The 17,992-nt window shown below is 44.4% G+C and overlaps 1 protein-coding gene across 3 annotated transcripts in view; it reads right to left on the bottom strand.

Moving 5' to 3' along the window:
- The window catches only part of STXBP4 (syntaxin binding protein 4), a 136,753-nt gene that overhangs the window by 69,913 nt on the left and 48,848 nt on the right, over positions 1-17,992 (bottom strand). For all 3 annotated transcript variants that reach the window (XM_044422059.1, XM_044422058.1, XM_044422057.1), the window contains 3 exons: positions 12,313-12,489; positions 5,354-5,470; positions 2,729-2,778 (listed from right to left, as the gene is read on the bottom strand). In XM_044422059.1, coding sequence (XP_044277994.1) covers positions 2,729-2,778; positions 5,354-5,470; positions 12,313-12,489 — 344 coding nt within the window. The remainder of the gene's footprint in view (positions 1-2,728; positions 2,779-5,353; positions 5,471-12,312; positions 12,490-17,992) is intronic.

Genomic DNA, 17,992 nt, shown 5'->3' with positions numbered 1-17,992 from the left:
CCTTGACTGAAGAGTGGGGAAAATGTTTGGGATAAATGAATGCTTAAATAAAGAAAAATATACATCTATTATATATATAGCACCTTCCAGAAGTGTTCACTTCCCTTTAACTTGTCCACATTTTGTTGCAACCTGGGAGTGACATGGATTTAATTGGAATTGTTTCCACTTGAGGCACACAAGACACTCAATATTGCAGGTGCAAAGCATTTGTGCTGAGGCTCAAAAGTAAAGTGGACAAAACCAAACTGGTACTTGTTGGTGGCACAAGTCTTCACTGGTTGAGTCAGGAGCACTTGGTAGAAACACCTTTGGCAGCCAGCACAGGTGCGAGTCTTCTTGGGTAAGTCTCTATCAGCTTCGAGCACCTGGATCTTGTCATGTTTGGCCATTCTTCCAGGCAAAATTGTTCCAGCTTTGTCAGGTTGGATGGGGGACCTTTGAACAATGACTTTCAGTCAGGCGTAACTGCCTGGTTACCTGAAGCAGTGTCTCCTTCCATATGTGCCTGCCCGCCTGCCCGCCCCTTAAGACCTGGGGCAAAGGCCCTTCTCCAGGAGCCCTCCTTGAAGGAGATTAGGAGGGTGACTTCCTGGAGAAGGGCCTTTTCTGCAGTGGCACCCCAATTGTTGAATACACTCCCCAGAGAGGTTTGCCTGGCACCAATGCTTTTTTTTCTTTTTGGCACCAGGCTAAAACATTTTTTTAAGGCTAAAACCTTAAGTCTTTAAGGTTTGACTGTTCTAATATGGTTTTTATTGTAGATTCTAGAATGCTGTGTTTTATTTCATTTTGCCTTATTGTTAAACTATCCCAAGACCATGGTTAGGGATGGTCTAAAAAGTTTTAAATAAAGAAATAAGTCTTGCCATGGATTCTGAATAGGGTGAAGTCTGAGCTTTGACTGGGCTAAGACATTCTTGTCTTGGTGGTGTGTTGCGGGTCATTGTGTTGGGAATGAGAAGGACTGCTGCTCTTGGTGTGCATTCCCAAGGCCTCCTTTCTAGGACTCAGAGAAAAAGGAGGAGGAGGAAAGGAGGGCCAATCCCAGATGTTGAGATGAAAGAAGCAGAGGTGCTTATCTCAAGGCCAGACACCCCAGTTGCACAGACAGCTTCTGAGAATAACCAAGATGAATAGCTGAGGCTTGGAACAGGGGAGTTTTTCAAAGACTGTTGAGGTGGATATGGCTCTTGACCCCATGACACAGTGTCAGCAAAGGACAGCAGCCCAATCAAACGTCAGCAGCCCACTGCCAGCAGAGGAGAGCAGCCCAATCAAAGGATCAGCATGCAGAAAGGAGGCGGGCCTCACTTCCAAAAGGCCCCTCAAACATCAAACATAAGGAAAATTCCTAAAAGTAAGTACCAGATTGGGCTCAACCAACTACTCTGTGCATGCTCAGAGACTCATTCTGGGTGTGTTTTTACTTCTTTGGTCAATAAGGACATTTTGCAAGAAAGGCCGTGGCTTTGAATGTGCAAAGGAAGGAAACCTAGCTCTCAATGCATGGTCCTACTGGAAGGTATACCTTTGCCTCAGTCCCAGGCCCCTTGCAGGCTTTTCTTCTAGAATCCCTCTATATTAGGCTGCATCCATTTTGCCCTCCATCCTGTCTGGTTTCCTGGTCCTCGCAAGGAAAAGGATGACCACAACATGGTGCTGCCACCACCAAGCTTCTCATTAGAAATGGTGTTCTCACAGCAATGAGCACCGTTACCTTTGTACCACACACAGCATATGGTAGCAAGGCAGTCCTGGTTAAGCCAGACTTTTCCCATTTGTATTAATGGATTTAACCACTCTCTGGGAGAGGTTTATATATAGTTTTTTTTAAATAACCCAACCCTGATTAGTGCTTCTGCACAATTTTATTGCATGGTTGTTTTGGTCTTCATGGCACTGTTTGTTTAGACATGCTCTCCCAGAAGATTTGGGCCTTCCAGAAAAAAGGTGTAATTCATCTGAGATCAGGTGCCACTGGAATAGCACACAGGTGGACTTCATTTCACTGAGCACAGGATCAGTGAATTGCACCAAAGCTTATTCAGGCATGTCACAGCAAAGAGGATGAACGCTTACACAACCAGCAAGTTCAAGTCTGTTTTTGGTTACGTAACTTTTGCACCACAATACAAATGTTGTGCATCTTCACAGTGTCCAGTATCTTGTGTACATCAAGAGGTAACAATGTCAATTGAATCCATTTGAATTCCTGGCCGTAACTCCACAAAATGTGTAATAGTCAAAGGGGCTGCATACTTCTGCAAGGTAATGTGTATAGAAAAGGGTCATTAATGGGATGTTTAACTTCATGTTCTCAATATCCCCCAAGTTAGTGTTCATCAGGAGCAACTGTGATGCTGTAGACAGCTGTAACTGAACCTTAGACAACCAGGTTCAAGCCCTACCCTTGCTGCAGATGCCACTCTGTGGCCATGGGCAAGTTACCCTCCCTCAGCCTTTGTTCTCTGTGGGCAAGAAACAGGACTAATTATCCTAGCAAGGTAGGACTTTTTGAATAGTAATACCATAAAGATGATAAAACTTTCTGCAGATCAGAAGTACTACAAGGGACTAAGCCATACAAACAGTAAAAATATGATGCCAAAAGTTAAGAATCAGTTGCTTGGATTTACCCATCTTATCACTGTTTCTCGATTCATTCATAATGATTTCATCAAATTAACTTTGAAAGCACTTATTTGAATGTCTTAGATTTCCCTACCTTAGATTGGTCAGGGAAGTGGAGTTATCTGACAGCAGTTCAGGTAGAACCTATTGGCAAATTATCAAAGAGAAGTAAGTTGAACATTTGGTACAGCAAATACTTGGTACAGCATGTTCTTCTCTTTTCGCCCTAAACCTAGACTCCAGTTGACAGAGCATACAGATCTGTCTATCTCGCACTTACAGGAACGTGACCCCATCAGCTCCAGTTCATATGCTGCTATAATAAGCTGCAAAGCTAGTGTTCATCTTAAGGGCTGTTGAATTTTCCAGTTGCCTTCCCAGGGACTGACAGATTGAACCTCTGAGTGCCTATGGAGGGCTGTGATTCCATTGGCCATTACAAGGAGTAATTCCAACTAGTCACTAACCACCTTATAGCTGGCATGTTATGCTCCATAGCAGCCAGTGTCTATAGCCCAGGCTACTCGTGTTTTGCAGTCAAAACAAACATGTGCCTGCACTGTTGCCCACGAGCTAAGCCAGGAAGGGGATACTGGCAAGATGGCATTCTTTCTCCACCCTGCTGCTCATGCACATACTTTCTAACTACATCTTATTTGTCGTATCATGCTCACATAAGGAAGACCTCTATGACCTGACACTGACCTGGTTCACACAGTTTCAGGGTAATTATTAATATGGTAGCTTGTTAACCACCCTCTGCAGGGAGGGGGGCAGGTGGGGTGAACATAACCATCCTTGGAGCACAGCCAACTAAGTCATGTGAACCCAGAAAGGGGGCTTCTTACTGTGATTAACAAGACACCCAGAACCCGAGGACTGTTGTAGGGCCCTTGGGTGACTTGTTAGCCCTGGTACAAGGCAAGGCTAATCATGCTAATCCTGATTCCTGACCAGCACAGGCAGTGGGGGAAATATGTCTCTGCAGCTTATTTCTATAGCTATGCTTGTGCAGACTGGGCTAGTGAAGGGGGGCTGTCATGACAGAGCAGTGGTAACTGAAGTGCAGATGCTGGTTATGACAGTCCCTATAGCCATGACCCCAAAGAAAGTTCTCTAAAATTAGGGAGCATCTAGACTGACACATCATTCTAGCTGTTTCCCTCTCCACTAGAAGAGGTTTTGGGTTTTAATTGCCCGTGCAAGAGCAAGCCACTGCAAATTACTTTGCCTTTCAACAGGGAACAATATATGGTTGCTAGGAAAATCCATTTCATCCCATCTACTGTGAGGATTGAAGTTAAACTCAGAGGGAGCAGGGAGGTCCAAGAGAGCTGACCGATGATGGGAGCTAATTAAAAAGCACTGGTACTGCACCCACCACCTCACCGGATAAGTGGCCCACTATAATACGAGCACAATTTCAGTTGCTGACCAGCTGCCACAGGGGACCTGGCTGCTCCCGGGGAATTCCAGAGCCTTTCATTCAATGGTCAGTTTTTATTAATACATATAGAAGTTTCTAAGACTTTTACTTGTGGACAGAGCAGGAAAATTGTTACAATGGCATTCTACTTAATGTTCAGTGAGAGAAAAGAGAAAAATAGATCTGATCCTGGTCTCTGCTGGCCTGTCTAGTAAATACAAAGGTGTTGCAGTTAAGCTCTTATTTTAACAGTTTTAAAATTTAAATTGACAGAGTAATCTTAAATATAATTAGATATATGTAAACATGAAGACTACCTATATTATGCCCTAACTGGCCCTCAGTTATTTCTTGTCCCTCCAACTCACCCCTTAGGTCCTGCAAAAATTTTGGGCATGGGCTTCCTTGTGGTTGCAGTTTGCTTAAATCTGTGAGGGCTGGAGCCAAACCGAATAAGTGAGTCCATTAGCTGTGATATGCAGTATATCACAGAAGTGAGTACAGCCCTCACATTTTGTAAATATTTTATTATATCTTTTCCTGTGGCAACCCTGAAGAAATGACACTTTGCTACAATGCAAAGTAGTGAGTATACAGCTTGTATAACAGTGTGAATTTGCTGTCCCCTCAAAATAACTCAACACACAGCCATGAATGTCTAAACCGCTGGCAACCAAAGTGAGTACTGGCCATGCATGTCTCCAGACCTAAACCCTATCGAGCAGCTGTGGGGCATCCTGAAATGGAAGGTGAAGGAGCGCAAGGTCTCTAACATCCACCAGCTCCGTGATGTCGTCATGGAGGAGTGGAAGAGGACTCCAGTGGCAACCTGTGAAGCCCTGGTGAACTCCATGCCCAAGAGGGTTAAGGCAGTGCTGGAAAATAATGGTGGCCACACAAAATATTGACACTTTGGGCCCAATGTGGACAGTTTCACTTAGGGGTGTACTCACTTTTGTTGCCAGTGGATTAGACATTGATGGCTGTGTGTTGAGTTATTTTGAGGGGACAGCAAATTTACACTGTTATACAAGCTGTATACTCGCTACTTTACATTGTAGCAAAGTGTCATTTCTTCAGGGTTGTCACAGGAAAAGATATAATAAAATATTTACAAAATGTGAGGGCTGTACTCACTTCTGTGATATACTGTATATCACAGCTAATGGACTCACTTATTCGGTTTGGCTCCAGCCCTCACATGCCTTCAGTGCAACTCCTTGGTGCAACATAATATAATTAACCAGACCTTGATCCTTTCAAAAGGAGAATGTTGCGGTAAAATGCCTGTACCTCAACAAACCGCAGTAACTTTTCAGTTGCCACCTCAAATCCTTTCTTGGCTGTTTCAGATTTTCTCAACTGGCAGTCCAGCACAGTTATCCTCTTCCTTAAGTCTTGGATGCTGTCCTGGGAAAGAGAAATGCAGTTTGACCATGAAGCTGGAGACAGGGGAACTTAAAAGTTGGGGCAAGGAGCTTTCAGTTCCCACTTGAAAAAGTGGAAAGATTGCTAGGGTGGCCACTCATGAATTGTTAAAAAAGAGGACAAAGGGACACAGACTTGCATAAAATGTGCATATGCTTATTTCTATGAATAGCTGTAAATCTAGAAATCATTATTCTTTTATTTATGATTACACTTATATACTGCCCAATAGCCAAAAGGCTCTCTGGGTAGTTAGCAAAATTTAAAAGAAACAGCGACGATAAACAAACCAACAACAACAAAAAGCAATGCTTCAATAAAACCAAGAAACAGCATTAGATTAACTGCAGTGGCCACAGTCACTTATTAAAATACCTGGCAAATAAAAAGGTTTTCACCTGGTACTGAAAAGAAAAAAAGAGTAGCCACCAGGTGTACCACTTTGGGGAGCTCATTTCATAAAAGGGGTGCCTCCACAGAGAAGGCCCTTCTCCTGGTTGCCACCCTCTTTACTTCTGTTAGAGGGTGCTCCCTGAAAAGGGCCCCAAAAGATTATCTTAGGGCCAGGGCAGGTATGTAAGAGACGAAGTGTTCCTTCATAGAGCCTGGCCCCAAGCCATTTAGAGCTTTAAATGTTAACACTAGCACTTTGGATCAGGCTTGGACTTCGACAGGCAGCCGGTGCCCCTGAAAGAAGCCTGGCAAGATATGATCGCATAGGCCAGTCCCTGTTAACAGCCATGCTGCCCTATTCTGGATCAGCTGGAGTTTCCAGACCATTTTCCAAGGCAGCCCCACACAGAGTACGTTACAGTACCCCAAGCGAGAGGTTACCAGCGCATGGGGCAGTGTCGCCAGGCTCTGTCTGTCCAGGCAGGTCGCATTTGGTATATGAGGCTACGCTGATAGATGGTGCTCTGTGCCACCGGGTCCACTTGTAGCTCAAGCAACAGTTCTGGATCCAGGAGCACCCCCAAACTGTGAACCTTGCCCTTTACGGGGAGTGCAACCTCGGCCAGGACAGCTTGAATATCTCCCAGCTGGACAAGCAACCCACTACCAACAGCATCTTCGTATTGTTGGGACTTGTCGTGTGCGCGCACTCAGAAGAGTCTCTTGCATGCGCACAAGGGGGTGGAGGTTCTCATGAGAACCAGAGCTCCGGAGAAGGAGGAGAAGAGGAGTTAATCATTGTCCCAACAACAGTACAAATCTCTCACCCTCCTTCTCCAGATGTTTTGACTAGCGTCAAAACAGATGGTGTTTTATAGCCAGAGGTCGAGGCTGGGGTGCAGGACCAAGACTTTTCGAGGGCCCATACGGGCTGGGTACTGATATGAATTGTAAGAACAAAGCTGATAAGGAACAGGCTGAGGGGGTGCTTGAGGCTGAGGATGCTTGTTCCCGCAGGGGCACTCGCAAGCTGGGACAGTTGGAGTCTCGATCAGAAGCATGGCAACAAACGCGTGTTCAGAGCGCCCTGCCTCAGGGCGTGCGCCCTTGGCGGGTTCATAAGCAAAGTGTGGGGTGACGTTAGTCAGAGCGAGAGGTCAACTTTCTATCCTGTGTGTGTTAGTGACGGTGAGTACTGTGTAGCTTTTGGTTTCAAGATCCTTTTGTAGCTGTTTGGAATAAAGACGTTTGTAGCATCTGCTGGAGTGATTGCTTTTGTTGGGAAGAGGCGCCTGGCTCGTGCCAGGACTGAGCCTCAGTTTGTTGGCCCTCCTCTAGTCCATTGCCAAGCCCAAACACTGGTTCAGGGTGGCTACTGCCTCACCTGGATTAGCTGAAAAGGATAGGCTGAGCTGAGTGCCGTCGACATATTGATGACACTGAAGCCCACACCTCTGGATAACCTCTCCCAGCAGTTTCATGAAGATGTAGGGGGCAGGATGGAGCCCTGCAGGACTCCATGGCTTAACTGCCATGGCACAGACCAATAATCCCCAGCTCCACCTTCTGGAATCAGCCAGTCAAGTCGGAGCAGAACCCCTGCAATGCAATGCCTCCTACACCTAGCCTAGCCAGCCTTATCCAGAAGGATGCCAAGGTCGATGGTGTCAAACGGCACTGAGAGGTCCAGGAGAATAAACAGAGCCACACTCCCCTGTCTCACCCCACATGGCGTTCAAAACCAGGCCTGAAACCTGATTTAAATGCATCTAGATGATCCATTTCACCCAAGAGGGCCTGGAGCTGTTCAGCCATCACCCCCTCAAATACCTTGTCCAGAAAGGGAATATTGGCCACTGATCTATAGTTATTCACATCTTGTGGGTCCAGAAGATTTATAAGCTAAACTGAGGCATAGCACTTCTTAATGTGACCTGTATGTTTGCCTGCCCGCCCAAGCCATATCCAAGTGCAACTTTAAGGGCCGGCTTGTCTCTCTAATGGTTCTTTATTTTTAAACTGGACTTGCCATATGCAGATTACTACTCTCTGTTTTTATGCACTTGTATGGTCACATGCAAATATCGATATCCGATTCCATGAATGCAGCTTATATCCGTAGGGACTGCCTCATTCACATGTTGCATTTATCCATCTGAATGCACACAGAGATGAGGCTGGGACTCCTTAAGGAGACAAGCAGCGTTTGAAACAACCCTCGGTGAAGCTTAAAGTACATACATGCACACATGTACATATATGGGGAGGGGGAGGGGGAGGGGGAGGGGGGAGGGGGAGGGTGTCTACGTGTAAACCAGTGAGGGCAGAACTATAAATATGTTACAGGAGACACAGGAATGCGGTCAGAAATTCTCTCCCATACAAGCCCCTGGTTAAGTTGTCTCCTTTGCTGCAATGAGACTGGCGCCATGTTGCCTTGGGACTTGCAGAGCAGAAGGGCCACACACCAGGGCCTCTCCATCAGCCAGGGGACCAGGGCCACCGGGAGGCTGCTCCTGCTGCATCCCAGGAAGAACATCATGGCAAAGGGAAGACCAGTCTGGCCCCATCCATGGGCCAGAGAAGGAGCAGCTGCAGGGCAATGGCCTCTCCCTGCCTGCCAGAAAGAACACTTCTCAGAATCAGCAGATCCAGTGCCTGGATCCTTTGTTTTCGTCCTCTCTTTTCTGTCCGGTCCTGTAGACTGTAAACTTAATGGCAGGCATTGATGTATTGTCTTTATAAACCACCATGATATCTTTTAAAACCAAGCAGTGGGGTAAAAACACTTTAATGATGCTGAGGATGTCCAGATGTTGCCATGTGTGCTTGCTCCCACTTGACACTACTGGCTGCCCAGCTGGTGGGGGAAGGCACAATGCCTGGACAAGGAGAATACCCATTGCAGAGGAGGCAAAATCAGTGCCAGAGTAGTGACATGCAGGCAGGCAATCGTTTCTCCCAGAGATTCTGTATTGCAGGACGGCACTGCAGCTGCATTTCTTCTTCATATAATCTCTAACTCCCCCCTTTGGAAAGGAGCCACAGAGCTGCCTGGGAAGGTAATGTGACAAACTGTGGTTCATTACGGAGGGGGGTGCCATTCGCTCTTCCTTTGAACGTAAGTGGAAGGATTTTTAATTTTTTTTTTTTGGCAAGGATAGTTTACTTTTGTTCCCTGCATCCTGTCAAGACTTTAATCAATGGCGCCACCCCCTGCAGAAACTATTGTCAGCACAATACAGGAATTATTAAAGGTGACTCATTCTCCCACAACGCATGGTAATTTTAGCCACAGAGGTTCTTTTCAAGAGTTTTAAGGCTTTCAAATATTGCATAAATATTTCTACATTTCTATCGATCTGCTCCATCGTTCCTTCTATAGTCACTAAGTCAAGGGCATACGCCTACAACATGATGGGTTGATTCACATGTAAGGCGACCCTTACGAAATCTTCTTGGGATCAAGTGGGGCAGCCAATGGACTTAGGCACGTGTGTACCTGATCCCTCCCTCCTCAAGCCCAGCTCCTCCCAGTTACAAAACAGTGAACTGCTGCCTGTGCTTGCTACACTAAACTCGCCTTGACTATACCAGCTCAGGCTGCTGGAATTTGTAGTCCAAAAGATCTGGAGGAGCACAAATTGTCCACTCCCAGTCCATGGCATCCATTTGATTCTGGGTAGGGGGAGAAAGTATAGTTCCTACAAGAAGCACCCATTCAGGTGAGGCTATAAGTTCTCCCCAGAAGTGATGGCCGCACCTGAAACTGCAGCTGCTGGACTTTGACCCATAGAAATAAATGGCACCCTCTGATTTTTGTGGGCAAAAATAGACATTGCTGACCCTATTGATGGACATTTCCCTAGTAAATAAAAGCCACTAATTTGATGAAAATCATTAGAGTTCATAAGGATTGTCAAGCTCAGTTTTCAAAATCAGCCTTTCTATTTAAAGTAGAGAGGCCACTGAATGATTATTTCTCCTCCTAGAGCTTAATGAAGGCAGGGATGGATGGGCATTCTAGTACCCAAGGGGGACCACTGAAGCTGAGCTGAGGGAATGCAAAAGCCAGAATTTACTCTTCCAGTCTGCTAGTTAAGTAGGAGATGCAGAAATGAGCTATGTTGGGATTAGTGTGTGCGTGATTGTGGAAGGGAACATTAGCCATGTTAAGTGCTATGCTTCCGTTGGCCGGCCCCACTTCGCGCTGCAAAAACCATACTTAAAGTTCATCGTTTTAGTAGAGCTGAACTGAGAGACGTTAAAAAGCTTTATTGTTCAATATATATATATATGTTCTACTGAAAACCAGGAAATATAAATGCATGTTCAACCTGCGGTTTTCTTTGGCAGATCGACCACTGTTCTTAACGTCAGTAAGTCTGTCTGATTGGAAAGCTTCCTCTACCCAAAGGAAAATTCTAAGCCTGTTTAGGAACAGGTTTTATAAAACAGACAACAAGCTACTGCTGTTTTTCTGAGCATCAATTATTTCCCTTTGTCGCTGCCCTGAAGATCTTAATCACAAGGCAAAAGTGGAGCACAGCTCTTTCCTGTGCCCATTAATTTAAAGATCAAGAAAGGCAAAATAATTTTATGTAAGCTGATGGTTGCATAAATTAAAAGAAGAGACAGTTCAAAGCTTATACAGACACATGAAGAAGTGTCTTCTGCACCTGTACTCTAGCAGTCATTGGAACCTAGGAAAATGTTGAGTTAAGATATCAGAAAATCTGAATATATGGCAGTTAGATGGCTTCATCTCCAAATATTTGGAGGATGAGGCAGCCTCTGAATCAGATTTCCAGAAGCTAGGGACCTTACAATCTCATCTTTTCTGAAAACCTGCAGTTCCATTTATGCTCCAAAGCTGGTATGAAATATCTATAATCTCAAGAGTCATTAATTATTTTCACTTGGATAACTGTATGTAATACATATGAAAACCACAAAGATAAAGAGCCAAATATGGCATTCCATTGCTGCAAAGGATGTTGCACTAGTTTAAGGACTTCTAGCATGAACGCCAATAATATTAGCCGGCATGATGGGATTGCCTGGAAATCCCACTGCACACACTAGCACTTGGCATTGCACCAAAAGTCCCTTCTACTAGTGCAACTTCATTTCTGGGATTAATTCTTCATTAATGGGATTACACATTTGGATACTAACCCATGACAGGAAGAAAACGAGTATTATACATAAAAGGAACATACATATTTTCAAATCTGTGGTGTAATCGCTCATGTTTTTCAATTTATTCTATAGTTATTAAAATTAAAATAACTGAAAAAACAATGAATGAATTAGCATCTATAACTCAAATTTCCATGCACATGAGCTTTGAGAAACCTTTCTAATAATCTTATTTATTAGTTATATGCCACCTTTTTTTCCTTTCAAGGAACTCAAGGTGGCTCGCATAATTCTCCTTCTTGCAATCTTATCCTCACAACAACGACCCTCTGAGGTAGGCTGGGCTGAGAATCTGTCACAGACTTGTCTGTGACAAACTCACCCACTGGGCTTCATAGTTAAGTAGGGACTGGAACCCAGATTGCCTGCACCTCAGTCCGATGCTCTTAACCAAAACACCACATGGGTTTTGAAACTCAAAGTAAATTATTATAAAAACCTTCAGGCACTTTTAGTTCCTGTCCCCACATTTTGCTGAAGGCTGCACAGTTCAAAACACTCTTTTGAGGTCATATGAATATCTTGTATCTTTCAAAGAAAAACCTATCTAAAGTTATTTGGTTAATTTGTATTTTATGCTTCTGTCTTCTATGCGTGGATCTTTAAGAAACATGAGAAAACCATTGAACAGAGCAAAATCCAGCATCTTTGGCTGCTAGGCAGTATAGAAATGTAATACATCAATAGTGCCTTCACCCTAACTTCAAGAAAAAATCAAAACATAATATTGGTGTAGTAAATGTGAAGGTATCTAGAAACCCTTGAAAAAGAAACCTATCCATTTCTATCTAGAAGTAAGGCCCACTAGGTACAGGATTGCGGGTTTAATTTCCCACTTCTTGGAATGCTCTGTTCAATCCAAGACAGTTTTTATGCAATAAATTAGTTCAAATGGAAACAGAAGAGAAGTTAAATATCTTCGGTGTTCTATAATATTTATGCTCGGGCTGTGCTACATTGGCCAATGACCCGAACAGCATTCCGGTTCATGTCTTCCCAACCGAGAAAGCTCTCTCAAGAAAAGGAGGTTCAGAACGTTCAGGTTGTGCCCCCTCCCTGCCCTGTGCACGCACACACACACACACACTACACGACACACAGCTACTGAATAATACAAGGCAAACTGTGACCTACTTTAGGAGAACAAATGGAAGAAAAATGGAAAACAGGAGACATAAGAACAGCAAGGAAACCATGGCAATCCAATGAGAGACTATGGAGGTGCTTACTTTATTTTGGCCACAATGATCGGCGAGCTGAGCCTTCATCTCAGCGATCTCTACCTCTAACAGGTGGATTACTTCCTCGTAGTCCATTTCTATTCCATGTGCTTGCTTTTGTGCAGCTTCTGCAAGATGGATTCGGCTTCGTAGGGCTCTCGTCTCCTCCACAGATGCCTTGGCTTCCTAAACGGAACCAAATTCTGTTTTAAAAAACGTATTGTCCAAACTAATTTGAGAGGGGGCAACTTTGGGGGAAAGAGATCCCCATTCTGATTCTGAATGAGAAACGTTATTGAAAACAAACCTTTATGCTATCTTTTAGGAGAAGTTCAAATTTTGTGTCTTTGTGCACTACCACTTACTTTAGTCTGCCCTCCTTTGAATTGTTTTGGATGACTGACTCCCATAAAAAGAATATGGATACTTTGGATGACTGGCTCCCATAAAAAGAATATGGAAAGCCTCAAGCCCCCACCCCTCAGCTGGCTCTGTGTCAGCATTCTGAGTCAGGACCAATTTTCTTTTCCTCTAATGATGAGGTTGCCAGAGATTCTGCTAAAAGCCCACTGTATGTTAAGTTGATGCTTAAAACTAAGTACATACCCATGACAACTTATGGCAAGAGAGGAAAAACATGGAAAAGGGATGAGTTTCAACATGAGCATGCTTATAACATAGCTAGTACACTGGGCAGAGAATGTACTTAATGAGCACCAAGCGATGGAGAGAATGATCCAAGTTAAAAACCTAACAAGCTGGTCTCTATCTCTCCAGTTCCTTGGCCTTGGGAAATACACCTTGGGCCTCTGGAACCGTATCAGAAGGTCTATCAAGAGCCGTTTAGGGGAAATCTACAGGTGTGCACACATTTTATCTGTGCTATACATGCAACACTGGGAGAGATTGTCAGTTTGGACCTATACACAAACCTAATATGCCTCCCATATGTATGTATGCATATGCCTGGTTTCCTTATGCAGCTCTACAAAAATTACTCATTCTACATAGTTTTTTCTATTGACAGAATTAGTAATTTTCTGCTAGTGTGGCACAAAGGCATTCAATATGACTACCATGCTGAAGGTAAGATTTCTGGGCCTGGTCAATGCCTGGAAAGGAAACTAGCCAGGAAGCCTAAATTCACTGAGGTCCCTTGCAGAAGGAAGATGGGAGAGTAAATGTGTAATAGAATAATAAATAAAATCTGGGCATTCTGAAAAAATTAAGCATTTCTAAAGAAATTCAATTTTTGTCAAGCTTCAGTCACTGACTATTTATTCTGTAGGGACAGAAGGCAGGGGCTAAAAGGCAAGTTTTATATAGACTGACTGATATAACAGTGACTATAACTAGAAGAACAAAATACCCTTTGTGGTCAACTTGAAAATCAAGGCAGCTATATTATTAATTTACACTTTCATCAGTGAATTATACTTTTGAAAAGCAGAGCTCTGAATAGTGGTAATTCCCTTATAAAACCTGAATGGGCTTTGAATCTTCTGGAAACCCCTCGTTGTTTCGAATGCACAATGAAGGGCTGGATCCTGTGCCCACGTTTTCCAGTAGGTCTCCAGCCCTCCACACTGCTTTTTAAGTTCTTTCCCTCCCATTGTCATTGATGGGGAAACCAAAAAAGGATGCAAGGAGTTCCAAGCAGATCTTCCCAGGCTGGAAGAATGGGAATTAAAATGGCAAAGGCAGCTCAGGGTAAGCAAGTATAAAAGCAATGCCCGTTGGGGCAAAACATCCCACCTTCAAGTATATGTTGATGGGATTGGAGCTGGCAGTGACTGAGCAACGAAGGGATCTTGGGGTAGCAGTGGACAGCTTGAGGGAAACGTTGGCCCAGCGTGCACCTGCTGTGAAGAAGGCAAATGCCATGCTAGGTGTAGTTCGGAACGGAACAGAACAGAAAACAGTACAAGATCTTACTTTCCTTACGCAAATATTTCGTGCAAGTGCACTTGGAATATTGTGTTCAGTTCTAGCTGCCTTACCTGGAAAAGGACATCACTGAGCTGGAAGGAGTACAGAGAAGGGCAACAAAAAGGATCAGAGGGCTGGAGCAGTCCTCCTGTGTAGGACTGTTTAGCTTAGAAAAAAGGTGAATAAGTGTTGAGAATGAAAAGGCAGTTTTGCTTGGCACCAACTCTTTGGATGAGGATTGTGAGGGCTGGGAAACGAGGAGTGTGGACGTAGAGGTGGTGGAGGAAGGAGAGCTTATCTCAGAGCTGCTGTCCCCAGGGGTTTGGATAGACCATGGTTGGAAGTGTGGGGGGGGGGGATGGGAGAGCAGGAGGAGCCTGGCTACCCACTTAGAGGGCCTGCATAACTCTAGGAGGCTAGCCCTTCTCCAGATGGGCAGCCCCAGAGGGATGGAGCCCAGGGTACGGAAAAGGAGGGTGCTTGGAAACAGCTTCCAGTTTGGGTCCAATAAATCACTCTGTTCTGGTGGCTACAGCTGTCTATTGGAAACAAAGAGCTCTTAAGAAAAATGACTGTCGGTTGTTTGAAAGGAAATAAGGGGGAAACGCAGCTGCCAACGTAAGAAGAGACATAGCAGAGGGGTTTAAAATAATGCATGCTACGGAGAAAGCGGAGAGGCGGAGAATTTTCTCCTTCTCCCATCACACTGGAACACAGGGTCATCCCATTAAACTGATTAATGGGAGGTCTAAGAGAGCTAAGAGGAAGTACTTCTTCATGCAAGATACAGTTAAACTATGGAATTCGCTTCAACGGGATAGTGATGCCAACAATCTGGATCACTTAAAAAGGGCAGGAGAGGTTCATGAGGGGGAGGCTACTAGCCTTGTGGGCCATGTGCTTCCTCCTTTACCAGACGCGGCCTGCTTGTGTATCCCAGATACTGACAAGCTTGGGCAGGCAGAGGTCTGGCACCCATCCTATTTGAGGGATCTGTGGGCCACTGGTTTGCTGTCGTGCGTACAAGGTACCAAACTAGATGGGCCTTTCCTCTGATCCAACATGTTCTCAAGTGTCTAACTTGAAACTGTGGGAGAGAGACTGCAATGGTTAGGTAGATTAGATCGCTTGAGTAGAGATGACAGCAGAGGCTGCAGTGCGGTGGTGGAGCACTTGCTCTGCATGCAGAAGGTCCTGGGTTCAAGCCCCAGCATCTCCAGGCAGGGCTGTGAAAGGCCGCTGCCAGCCAGTGCAGGCAATATTAAGCTAGGTGGGCCAATATTCTGACTCTGCATCATTTGGCAGTTTCTAGTGTTCCTATGTTGAAAAGGGCCAAGAAGAGAGAGAAAAATGAAATGGACCTGTAGCACTGTTTATACATCACAATCCATTTCCGCTGCAGATAATCTTCTTAAGTGATTGCTAAATTATTCTCCGCAAATCTCCAGTTACCAAAGACATGACTGAAGGTGCTTCCTTGTACAACAAAGATGTTCTTCTAACAAGATTGCAAACATGACCTTAAAATGTGACCTAAAATGTGACAAATATTTCCTTGTGTATCTTGTAGGTAGAAATGGATTATGACTATTCATCTGAAGAGAGGGGAATCACACCAATATAAAAGAAGAATGCCTCTTCCATCACTTTAATGCTATTTTAAAAATACTTAATGAAGTGCAGCTTTCCTGAGAAAAAAGTGTCTTGTGTGTTAGAACGGGAAGCCATGTACCGGCCGAATGGAGATGAAGCTTTTCCAAAGGCAGCAGCTGCTCCAACTGAGTATTTCTTTCCTAGGCATAGAACAAGCTTGCTTATGCTGTGTCTGACCCTTGGTCTAGCCAGCCCAGTGTTGATGGCACTGGCTGGCAGCAGTGGCTGTACAGAGTGTCAGGAGCCTCTTTTGGCTGGAAGGTATCAGTATCCAGGTATTTTTCAAAAAGAAAGGAAAGTTTCCACTGACCATTTTAGCAGTGAGAAAAAGCTGGGATGCGATGTCTCGTCACTTGCCGTTTGATTCCTATTTTCACACTGAATTAAGTTTACGGAAGTACCTGGTGTTAAAAACACAGAGATGGCCTTTTGTGTGGAACAGCAGGGCTGATGGTGGGATTTATCCTTTACATCAGGTAGATTAGACTGCTTGGGTAGCGAAGTCTAGAGGGGCTGTAACGCAGTGGTGGAATACCTGCTCTGCATGCAGAAGGTCCTGGGTTCAAGCCCCAGGATCTCCAGGCAGGGCTGTGAAATAGGATTACAGCATAATATTTTACCCTTTTTGATTTTATGGATTTCCTGGCTCGAAAACTTCTGAGCTTTGCAGCATTGAATGATCCTATACTGCAGTAAGTGTATACTGGAACCACCTGGACCAGCTTTGAGCAACTTTTCCACCTAAGCATGAATTGACTGGGAAAGAAGACAAAAACCCATGTGGTTCTGGTATAGCAAAGGCAGACATGGGGCCATGGGTACATTTGGCAATTCAAGAAACTTGTCCTTGGCTCCCCTTCCCCACGATTGACCTAGAAGAGGTTACAAAGGTAAATTAGTCTGCCCAAAACACTACTCGTGAGCTGCCCAGAGAGTGCTTGGGCTATGGTGCAGCATGCAAATATAACAAACAAACAAATAAATGCTAGCTGGCACTACTGGCTGGTGTTACTGGCTAGACTGGTTATTGCTAGTTGGCAGTACATTCAGTGGCAGCATTTGCAAGAATGCTTAGAAGTCTCATCAGAGTGCTTCGGTGCTTCCTACACTGTTGGCAAAACCAGTTCTTTACAGATGGTTAACCCCACCAAAGTGTCTTTTGGCATACAGGTATTCAGAAAGTCAGAGGTATACAGAATGATGATTTGGAATGCTCTATACAATGGAAAGTTGTCTGAACTTCTAAATATACAGTTTCCGTAGATTTAAAATAGAGTCTGAGTCAATTCAACTGATGTCTTGCATCTATCAGACACCACAGAGAAGAAGGTGGAGAACTTTGTTGGATGCCGGCAATGTACAGAGGACAATGCCTCATAGCCAGTTAGCATATCTTGCACTGGCTTCCTTTTGGATGGAAGCCTTTGCTTTCATAATTGCTGTTCTTGAAAAACTTGTGATAATAGTGGATGTCCAGAAATGTTTAAGTTACATCCCTGTAATGTGGGAGTTAACGGATAGATAGCAAAAGTGCATACTGAGCAAAAAGGGATTCATTCATACAGTGTGCCTCAAAGGATGAACACCCGACACTGATCATTTGGTGGACTGAAGATTTAATTACTTTTGCTACCTTTGGACTTGTCTCCTGCAATCATCAGTTTTGTACGGATGCTTATTTAGATATACGGTTTACTTTTAATAATGTACATATTTGAAAGGGAAGTGTTAAACCCTTTCCTCACCTCTTTTCTCCCTCCTCAACTTTTTGTCGCTGCCGTTTTTGCAAATGAAACGTAAACATAAGAACCGGCTTTTCCAGCCTTATCTGGAGTTGAGGGTTAAATCTGGACTTGGGTCCTTGCCTTGCCATGCCATGCCATGCCACAGGTGAAGGTCTGCAAAAGCGCAATTTAAAAGGACATCCTTTTCCTTTGCTGTAGACACTCCGGGGTTTCAACATGCCCCATTCTTCAGCTTCTGGAATAGGCCAGACTGGACGAGGGCAAGATATTTTTGAAATGTTAGTCCATTTTAGCAGTGCTTTCTTCAGGATGCAGCATGGATGCTTTGGTCTAATTTTGAACTGCATTTGGCCAGAGCCCCT

The sequence above is a fragment of the Varanus komodoensis genome, unplaced genomic scaffold, assembly GCF_004798865.1.
Source record: "Varanus komodoensis strain SLA01 unplaced genomic scaffold, ASM479886v1 scaffold12, whole genome shotgun sequence".
NCBI classification, from domain to species: Eukaryota; Metazoa; Chordata; class Lepidosauria; order Squamata; family Varanidae; genus Varanus; species Varanus komodoensis.
The sequence above is the reverse complement of the archived record's forward strand: the minus strand, read 5'-3'. Positions and strand labels throughout refer to the sequence as shown.